This window comes from Castanea sativa, chromosome 3, assembly GCF_040712315.1.
Source record: "Castanea sativa cultivar Marrone di Chiusa Pesio chromosome 3, ASM4071231v1".
Classification (NCBI taxonomy): Eukaryota; Viridiplantae; Streptophyta; class Magnoliopsida; order Fagales; family Fagaceae; genus Castanea; species Castanea sativa.
The window spans coordinates 3331873-3342267 of record NC_134015.1 but is presented as its reverse complement, the minus strand read 5'-3'; the positions used below and the strand labels follow the sequence as shown (position 1 = coordinate 3342267).

The 10395-nt window shown below is 35.5% G+C and overlaps 1 protein-coding gene across 1 annotated transcript; it reads left to right on the top strand.

Moving 5' to 3' along the window:
• Window positions 1–1025: 1025 nt before the first annotated feature.
• Window positions 1026–10130, top strand: LOC142628214 (protein SEMI-ROLLED LEAF 2). The gene is made up of 20 exons (XM_075802270.1): window positions 1026–1168; window positions 1817–1955; window positions 2721–2795; window positions 2904–3019; window positions 3394–3508; window positions 4163–4291; window positions 4482–4529; window positions 5247–5449; window positions 5584–5780; window positions 6001–6284; window positions 6368–6514; window positions 6923–7324; window positions 7429–7578; window positions 7773–7851; window positions 7937–8061; window positions 8189–8380; window positions 8464–8604; window positions 8817–8954; window positions 9380–9586; window positions 9835–10130. The coding sequence occupies exons 2-20, from the start codon at window positions 1821–1823 to the stop codon at window positions 9949–9951; spliced, it is 3000 nt and encodes a 999-aa protein (XP_075658385.1). The 5' UTR covers window positions 1026–1168; window positions 1817–1820; the 3' UTR covers window positions 9952–10130.
• The last annotated feature ends 265 nt before the right edge of the window (window positions 10131–10395 follow it).

The following is a 10395-nucleotide window of genomic DNA, read 5'->3' as shown; positions in this document are numbered from 1 at the left end:
GTAAATAAAAAAAAAGAAAGAAAATACAATGGCAAATCTCATTTACTAATTAGAAGTTGGAACTTATAGACGTCATAAATGTCTCATTAAGTTTTGAACTTCCTATCTCTTTAACTTCAATTTCATAAAAAATTAATGGTTCCAAAATCACACAAAAAGTATTATTACACTAATTTAAGTTTTGCCAAATTATGGACTAAATTACATCTCCTTAATTGTGGTTTATGATTATGGATGAACTATGTTACCACACATAAGATTTGTGAATAAATGATACTCCACCTTAAAGATATATATAATTAATATGATTATGACTTGTTATGTTTGAGGTAACTTCACTTCTACTTGAGTTTATTACTTATATTATTTTTATTATGCATCAATCACAATAATTATATCAACAGTAAAAAAAAAAAAAAAAGTAAATATTGTTTTTATGAAAAGAAAAAAACTTTTGATAAATTCCTAGAAGCACTAATTAATAAAGCCTTTTCGATTTTGGTAGGCAAAAAGCCATTCACAATTTAGAAATCAAACTTTTTATTTTTTTATTTTTTACGATTTAAAAATCAAACTAAACACTATGGTTTTATTTTATTTTATTGTGGATTGGTGCTCACTATGATTGCAAAGTTGAGTTCAAACCAGCTACTCATGCAATCCCTCCAAAAGAGTTCAAAAATACAAGCCAAGTATTATATCCTTTTTCCAACTCACAAAAAAGTTGGAGAGGTGGTTTTACTTTTTCAGTTTTCCAAGTTCTGACACAGAAACTCTTTAACACAACAGTTGGTGTTGTTGTTGTTGGCCTTGTTGTTGTTGCTACTGCTGTTGCCACTCCGCTGCTGCTGTTGCCACTCCTTAATTTTACTCACTTTTTCAGCTAATAAATACGCACAGTAAAAGACTTACTGACACAAAGCACGTGATCAGTGATCTATCATTCTAGCTCATGCTCTCTCTCTCTCTCTCTTCCCATGTTGTTTGATTTGTCTTAATCCACGCGCCATTTGCTCTCTCTCTCTCTCTCTGTCTGTACATCTCTCTGTCTCTCTCTTTCACTTTCCTGTGTTCATTTTACTACTATTTTGTTTCCCACTCTCTTTGAACAAGAACCCAGTTGGAGTTTTGTTGTTTCAAACCGCCAGATCTGTCTCTACAGTGCTAGGTACGTGTAGTTCTTGTTTTCTCTATGCTTTTCACTCCAATGGGTGTTCTGGGTTTTGCAAAAGATAAGATTTTTTTTCATCAGTTTTTAATTCGGCTTTTCTAGTTGGGTTTTTGATCTAGGAAAGTTATGAATTTTCTCTGTTAAGTGCTTCACATTTGGTTCTGGGTGCTTCTGAAAACACTTTTAGCTGGTGTAACGTTGGAATATGTATGATTCATATTTGTTCTCATGTTCTTGTGTGGCTTCAGATGTTTTGGTTAATTCATTTATTTTGTGTTGGTGATTTTACCTGTCTTTTCTTCATTCTTGTTTTGGCCTTTTTCGGGGGTTCATAATTTATATCTCTGGAAATGTGTAGCTCAATGTTTGTCCTTTACAGCCTCCAATGGCTGCCAACTTCATTTGTTCTTTGCTTTTTTTTGTTGGGCTGTTTCCTTTTTCTCGTTTTCGTTAATTAAAAAGAAAACTTGCAGTTTCTGGGAATGTGCTAATTTATCTTTGTTTTGTGTTCCACTAAGCTTTTCTGCTGGACTAGTGGGTTAATCTTTGCTGTGCTTTGTTTTGGTAACAATTTTATCTGTTTTGCTTCGGGGTTTTGACTATTTTTTTCCTAATGTTATTGTTTGTCTCAAAAAAAATTTGCAGGAAAATGGGGTTAATCTCCAGAAAGATTTTCCCAGCATGTGAGAGCATGTGTGTTTGTTGTCCTGCTTTGAGATCAAGCTCTCGACAACCCGTTAAGCGTTACAAAAAACTGCTTGCAGAGATCTTTCCTAAGTCTCTTGTGAGTATCTTTTTCTGATCTGTTGCCTGAATGTGTTAATTTTTTAGTATTCTTATGGTTTAACTTCTGATAGTGTAATATAAGCCTATAAGTTGTTATTTGTATGTTGTGGTTGAGCTTACAGACATCCAAGGTAGCTGAGCCTTGATTAAGATTAAATCTAACTAGTGGTTGTCAATGTGACGATTAGATTATGTAGTACAAGTGTGGCTGTGGCTTATGCTCTTATTTAACAAAAGTTAGTTGTAGTGCCATTATATTCCCATGACTAGGACATTATGCTTCCTTCTTTGAAGCAAAGAATGTGCATGTCTTTTTTGCATATCACCCTTGGAATGGCTTTTTTTAAAGGAAAAGCTGGCCTTGTCCTTCGCTACCATTTGTTTGTTTTGGAATGCTAGCCCTCTGATTGGATCATTGGATCTCAGGATAGGATTTGAAACTGGTTAATATGCTTAAGAATGATGCTAGTATTTGAAGCAATTATGTGTGTTGTCTCATCCTTGTGTGACATTAATGAGTCTATATTTTATCTTTCATTATCCTTCTTTCCACAAGTTTTTCTTTTTCGTTTGGCCAAAGAAAGCTTGAGTCTTCAGTCCTACTCTATCTTAGTTATATAGGAAATTAAATTGAGTTTAAGTATTATGAGTTTGGTACTTAGCTACTTGAAGTGTTTCTTAATAGATCTTTTGCCAGGACATTTAGTCTATTTTACTATTTCCACCTATCAATAACTAGAAAAATGATCAAAATATATGGCAGGATGGCCCTCCAAATGAAAGAAAAATTGTTAAGTTATGTGAATATGCTGCAAAAAACCCGGTTCGGATCCCTAAGGTATGGTCTCTAAATCTGTTGTTCTACTTGTGTGTCTCCAAGTAAAAGTGACTTTCATTGAAATTAGTGAGCCCAGTGCTGAATATTTTTGGTACTTTTTTTAAACAGATAGCGAAGTATCTTGAAGAAAGGTGCTACAAAGAACTGCGAGTTGAGCACATCAAGTTCATCAATATTGTTACGGAGGCCTACAATAAGTTGCTTTGTATTTGTAAGAAACAGATGTAAGCACCTTTTATTATTCATATTATTGCTGAACTTATATAGATTATTTAGCACATATGTTGATTTATTATAGTTTTACAAATAAACAGCTCACTTGTAGCCAATATATCTGTATGATTAGCAAATAAACTCTTTATATTTTGCATTCCACAGACCGTTGCTTTCTAAAACTTTGTATATTTTATTCCACTTACTGATATTTGATGTATCCATATATAGTATTTCACTGAGAGGTTTACTGCATGTTGCTTTTCCATGGAGTGCTTTGAGTTGTTTTAGGGAGTCTATTGAATTAATATTTTAAACATTTAAGTATGATAAGTTGTTTTACATGAATATTCCTTATAATATATTTTTATAAACTTCAATGCAGGGCATATTTTGCAGTTAGTCTGCTGAATGTGGTTACTGAACTTTTGGATAACTCTAAGCAAGATGCTATGCGTATACTTGGATGCCAAACCTTAACAAGGTTCATCTACAGTCAGGTGAGTTTGGAAATAGCTTTAACCTTTTTTTTTTGTAAGTACCATCAAAATATGGCAAACAGGGAACTAAATTTTTGTATACACTTTGATGGACGTTAAGAAACATGGAGCTCATCCAGCTTCCTGGACATACACACTCCCTATGCTATGACTGAAAACAGAATTAAACAAGGAAAAAAAAATCTTTAACATGATATGGCTAAGGTTTCACATCTTAATATGCACACGTAGCTCGTGGTCCATTACGTTTATTTCTTTGAGCTTTATGTTAAAGATTAATTGGACTAACAGAGATAATAATTCAAAGATGGGTGAGAGTATAGATTAGCCTTGTCATCTCAAGTTTTCTATGAAAATACATCTGGAATATATAAATATATAATGTTATTATGTAGATTTTAACAGAGGTATGGGCATACACACCTCATTTGAAAACAACAGCAGTATCTCTTTAGGTAATAGGTCAATGGTCAATGTGCCCAGCAAAAACTATAGAATAAGAAAAGATTTTGTTGTAAAAGGTTGTTGATAGATGTACGAGTTTTTTTCCATAGATTGGATACATATTCTTATGTTGGTATTTATTTATTTGTTTCTGTAGTATTTTTGTTATTTTCTTTCATATTTTTGGCTGTTGACCTGATGTATGAACAGGCAGATGGCACTTATGCACATAACATTGAAAAGTTGGTTCGAAAAGTATGTGCTCTGGCTCGTGAGAAAGGGGAAGAACATCAAAGCTCCTGCTTAAGGGCATCAAGCTTGCAGTGCCTATCGGCCATGGTAGTTTTATGATTTGATGTTTTTCTTTGTTGTTTCTTATTAAATGGATTCAGAAAGACAATCTTTTAGAAAGTCAAAATGCCACCGGTTTTTTGTGTTTGTTTCCCATTATGTCTCATTTGGTAACTTTTAAACATGTAATTGCTAATCACCAATGTTTTAGCTGTATTTGATATGTCTTCCTTGGCAGGTGTGGTTTATGGCACAGTTCTCACATATTTTTGCAGATTTTGAAGAGGTTAGTTTTTCTTTGAGTTACATTTTTTGAAGCTATATAATGATTCTATGGAATCTGTTAGAGTCTACAAATGTTGGCGGACATTTATGCATAATAATAACATTCAAGCACTGATTTGTTTTTTCAATGGTGTTTTAACAGAAGGGGTGGCTGTTTAATTGATTGATGTCATGACAGTAACCAAAGAAATTTTAATCTGGTGATGTGTTGAAAAGTTTTAAGTCCTTGTATTTTTAAACAATAATTATACCAAAAAAGGAACACAACTAAGTGGCATTTAAAACTCAAGGGACTCCTTTTAAGTTCCCTATGAGATGAGAACCAGTCAATTTTTTCTTTTTATGAATATCTTGATGCCTGTGTAAAAATAAGCATATTTTGATGAACTTCCAAAGTAGTGGATAGAGAAATTATATGGAATCTCTTAAAGTTATTTTCCATGTTATTCCCTTCCTCCTGCCCAAACAATCTGTTAGAACTCTTCTAATTATTGTATTAATTGTATGAACTATGAAGCAATATGTGCGTGGTCCACTTTCATTGATAAGACTAACTTATAAGAGAATTGGTCTAGTACAAAATTCTGCAACCTTCAGTTTTGCCCATCCCTTGTTATTATGTGGCGTTCCTCTGTTTATTTTACCAGAATGTGGCATTCCTCTTTGTGGTAGTAATTTTGGTGTTGGCTTACGATTTGATGATATATCCACACTGCAGATTGTACATGTCACTTTAGATAACTATGAGCCTGATACTCATAATGACGGTGATGTTGAGAGAGGGGAGCCACATCATAATTGGGTGGATGAAGTTGTTAGATGTGAAGGCAGAGGTGGTGCAGTTGCAAGTTGCGATACTAGCCCTAGCTGTATGAACTTGAGGCCACGACCAGAAAAGAAGGATCCTTCTCTTTTGACAAGGTAGCAGTTACTCAAAGCCTAGGATGGAGAAATTTTAAGGCTATATGAGAGTACTTGCAACTTATGTTGATGCAGTATCACAATTTTCTTTGTTTTAATTCTTTCCTTTTTAATACTTTCTCGCCTTTTTATAGAGAGGAGATTGAGACGCCAAAAGTATGGGCACAAATATGCATCCAAAGAATGGCTGAATTAGCGAAGGAGAGTTCAACAATGCGCAGGGTACTTGATCCGATGTTTGGTTATTTTGATTCTGGACGTCACTGGGTGCCTCAGCAGGGGCTGGCTATAATGGTTTTGTCCGATGTATTGTATTTCATGGACAGTTCAGGTATATCGAGCCCCCTTGGACTTCTTCCTCAATGTGTGTGACTTTGTTATACTACTGTAATTTAATATGTAACCTTGAGTGGACAACTTATTTTTTTTACCTTCTCTCCTCTACTTTCAAAGAGTAGGTTGCCAAATATTAGTTAGTGCAATACATATTTGCGTGGTACTTTAATCCCTATGTTGGGACAATATTTTGCTAATGCTTACTCTCATTCCAGGGAATCAGCAGTTGATTTTAGCCTCTTTGATCCGTCATCTAGACCACAAAAATGTTGCACATGATCCGCAACTCAAGTCTTATGTCATTCAAGTGGCTACTGCTTTAGCCAGGCAAATTAGATCAGGAGTTGTGCTGGCAGAAATTGGATTTGTCTGTGACCTATGCAGGCATCTGAGAAAAAGTCTTCAAGCCACAGTTGAATCAGTTGGTGAGCAAGAGTCAAACTCGAATATATTACTGCAGAATTCCATTGAAGGCTGTTTGCTTGAAATTGCAAAAGGGGTAAGTTTGATACTTCTTTGGTGTGTGGTTATTGCTTTCTATTGTGCTTTCAGTTTAAATGAGTGTGTTCTGGTCTATTCTAGATTGGTGATGCACGGCCTCTATTTGACCTGATGGCTATAACCCTGGAGAAGTTGCCATCTGCAGCTGTTGCAAGGGCAACCATTGGATCATTAATGATTCTTGCTCATGTGATCTCAGTGGCATCAGTCTCTTCACGGTCTCAGCAGGTTAGAGGAGTTTGATATAAATTGAGTATCCTTTCCCAAGGATTTCTTTGCACTGCTCCCTTGTATCATATTATTTCCTTAAAAGTACTTTTATATGGTATTGTTGCCTGTCCCATCAAAAAAACAGAAAATGGTATTGTTGATTGTTGTATTCTGTATCTCACACTTTTGAAACAAAAATACATTTATAAGATAGTTATTAATGTAACTTCCCCAAAATAACGTCTTTATGGTTTCAAAGTAACCCCTATACAACTTGTTTGAAGGTTTTAATTCTAACATGTTTTATGGGTTGTGTTAGAAAGCTACATATTCAGAAAGTGACCGAAGGCTTTTACAATGTTATATTGAAGTACATTTTTGCATACAGGCTCACTTTGTTAAATTATTTCAAATATTATCATGTAGGTCTTTCCAGAAACCCTTCTTATCCAATTGTTGAAAGTGATGTTACACCCAGATGTTGAGGCACGAGTTGGAGCACATCATATATTTTCTGCTCTTCTAATTCCCAGCTCTAATCATCCCCAACATGAAGTTGCTTCGTTGAGAAGTGGTTTTTTATACCAACCAAGAAGATGGCACTCCAATACTGCATCTGCATCAATTACAGCTCTACTTGAAAAGCTCCGAAGAGAAAAAGATGGCATCAAAGCGGAAGAGCGTGGGAATAGTGTTCATGATGATTTTAAAGAAAGGGACATTGCAGAAGAAGACTGGAAAGGCCGTGTCCGCAAAAATTCTCCTAACTTTTACAAAATTAGCTCTATTATTGACAGGACAGCTGGGGCAACCAGCCTGTCTGAGGCTGTAAGTAGAATGTTCATTTCCATAAATGGTTTAATTTGTGTGCTGTTGTAGTACTTATTTGTTTTGACACGATTTATATAAACTTTTGTCTATGATTGGCGCAGGAACCACATATTATGAAGTTTAGTGAGGATCAAGTAGCACAGTTGCTATCTGCCTTTTGGATGCAAGCCAATCTTCCAGATAATTTACCTTCAAATTTTGAAGCTATAGCGCATTCTTTTGCTTTAACACTTATTTCTTCAGGCTTAAAGGTGAAAGTTCATCAATAAACACAGTGTCTGCTTTCTTATTCTTTCCTCAATTTTTTTTTCTTCCCCTTTTTCATTTCTGTTGCTTCATGTTTACTTATTACTCATCAGAGTGACCATGCTGATCATAAATTGAATGATGGGCTTGATTTGCATACTTTAGTCACTTTTGATATCTAAAACTTACAATGCTGCAGAACCCAAACGACAACCTTCTGGTCCGATTCTTTCAGCTTCCCCTGTCTCTCAGGAATATATCCTTGGATCCTCACAATGGTATGTCTAACAGTAGAAATTCAAAAACAGCCTTAAATTTTGGAGAATTTACAAATGTTTAACTGATGTGTTTCTCTCTATGCAGGGGTGTTGTCTCCAGCATGCCAAAGATCTATCTTTGTGTTATCGACAGGCATGTTGATGTTTGCAGCAAAGATATATCACGTTCCCGATCTGAATGTTTTGCTCAAGTCATTAATTCCATGCAATGTGAGTTCTGATTGCAGTATGTGTGTGTGGGTGGGAATGTTAGGGTAGTCTCTGATGCTCACAGTAGAATCAAAACTTCCAATTTTGATAGTTTTCTTAACAAAAAAAATGTCTTCTACAAGTTCAGGTTGATCCATATCTGGGTATTAGCGATGACCTTCAAGTATATGTAAGGCCACAGATGGATATCAGAGGATATGGATCTGTTACTGATAATCAACTCGCTACATCATTGCTCCTGGAGTTAAGGAACAAGATATATGAATCTGAAAATATCATAATGGACATTTTAGTTCAGACTCTGTCTAGCATTACTGAGGTATGGCATATATCAATGGACTAGGCCTTTGCTGACTTAGTAATCTCTCTCTCTCTCTGATTTGTCTGTTTCTGCTTGTTAAGGTGGCTGCAGATGACCTGACTAAGCAACTGTCAGAATCATTCACACCTGATGATGCATTCATGTTTGGTCCACGATCAATACTTGAATTTGACCACAGTCAAATGGTTTCCCATTCCAAGGAATCATTGTCCTTTGATGGGGTATGCTCTTTATCATCACTGTTTCCAGTTAATAACCTTGCATGGAGCTCATTACATTCTGACGAACTGTCTTTTTCTTAATTGGGAAAAAGATGATGATTGTTAACAATGATTTAGTCATTTAGCCGTTCAACAGCCCAACCTGCCTCAATTCATCAAACGATATGTTTGTGGTTCATATCTATTGGCTTTTATCGTTGCTTATGATGCAGGATTATCCAACAAATTCATTAGTTGAGGATGATGCAATAAGTGAAGCATCTGTTGCAGACATCTCTCGCTTCATCCCCAGAATGCCGCCTTCTCCATGTGTGCCCCATGTTATCAGCATTGGGCAGCTTCTGGAATCGGTAACCTCTATTATGACAAGCACGTATATATGCCAATGATGAAACAAGATTAATAAATTAACTTAATTTCTATAAGATTATTTATCCAAGAGAAATAGTCTGATAAAAAAGGAGCAAACTTATAAGAAAGGCTCAAAAGTTATTTATGTATCTTTATTACTTTATTAACCTTGAGCAATGTAGTGAAATTTTTTGGAAATGTTCGTCTGTTGTAGTGCACCTCCCTAGTTAAATGTGCTTTTGTTGATTAGGCAAGAATATAAACTAAATTGTATTTGTCATTCCAATATATCAGTATTCAGTTGAGAGTTAGAATGATTGTTCTTGTTGGTTAGAAACAGCGTGCGTGCTTCTTAGTTATCCATCATGGCATCTATATCTCTCTATGCAAATAATTTGTAAGCGCTAAAGTGTGTTGTTTTCAGGCACTTGAGGTAGCTGGGCAAGTGGTAGGAACGTCTGTGACTACATCACCCCTCCCATACAATACCATGGCTAGCCAGTGTGAAGCACTCGGCACAGGCACTAGGAAGAAACTCTCCAATTGGTTGGCACATGAAAACCACCAAAGTAGACTAGTTGACAAATTATCTCCAGCGTTTCCTGCAGATGGACACTTAGCACTCAAAAGGGTCAGCCTTCTATTCATTTTATTAATTGCCTTGTATTTTTCACACATTCCACTAGACTATTAAAATTTTCAGTTGCAACAGTACGGCTTCTAGGAATTGAAAGTAAAGGTTATGCTATTCTAGCAGTCATGTGGTTTGGGTTAAGAGAATCTTGTAAATAACCAAGTATTAATAATTTGACTTTAGTTTTGCATATTTTGTCAATTATTTATGCGTAATCTTGACTATTACCTATTTTGTTTTTGTAGATAACAAGTATCGATCATCGTGCTCAGGGAGCTGTGTTGCCACAGGACCCATGGCTGTCTATGAGGCTGCCTCCTGCCAGCCCCTTTGACAACTTCCTCAAGGCAGCTGGGTGTTAGAAGAGAAGCCACATTCTGTCTATTTAGTGCTAACTCTCTTGTAAAGTCTTTTTTAGGAAGTAACTAGGATTAACTGCTTAACCTTTAATTTGAACTTATTTGTGGGCTTCAATGCCAGCTTACCATGTCTTCTTTGTACTTAAATGTAGTGCTAGGCGCAGCATAGCTTGCAGAATTCATTTCTCTCTCTCTCTCTCTCTCATAGACTCATTATACCATGGCCCCTAATTTTTCTTAAAAGTTTAAGATGACAGCTTAAAAGATCAGCTAGGCAAATGGCAAACAAGATGTGTAGATATTTTTAAAATCTCACATTTTATAAGCATAATTATACTTTTACACAACATAATTATTAAATAAAACAAACCATGAAAAAAATCCATCCGAACACAATGATTAAGGGGCCGTTTGGTATGGGATTTTCAAAAAATACAAACAATTGTT

Excerpts from the sequence above, each read along its gene's own strand:
- LOC142628214 (XM_075802270.1), top strand. The coding sequence starts at position 1,821 with ATGGGGTTAATCTCCAGAAAGATTTTCCCAGCATGTGAGAGCATGTGT. Across the intron at positions 3,020-3,393 it reads TGTATTTGTAAGAAACAGAT|GGCATATTTTGCAGTTAGTC; the intron begins GTAAGCACCTTT and ends ACTTCAATGCAG. Across the intron at positions 5,781-6,000 it reads GTATTTCATGGACAGTTCAG|GGAATCAGCAGTTGATTTTA; the intron begins GTATATCGAGCC and ends CTCTCATTCCAG.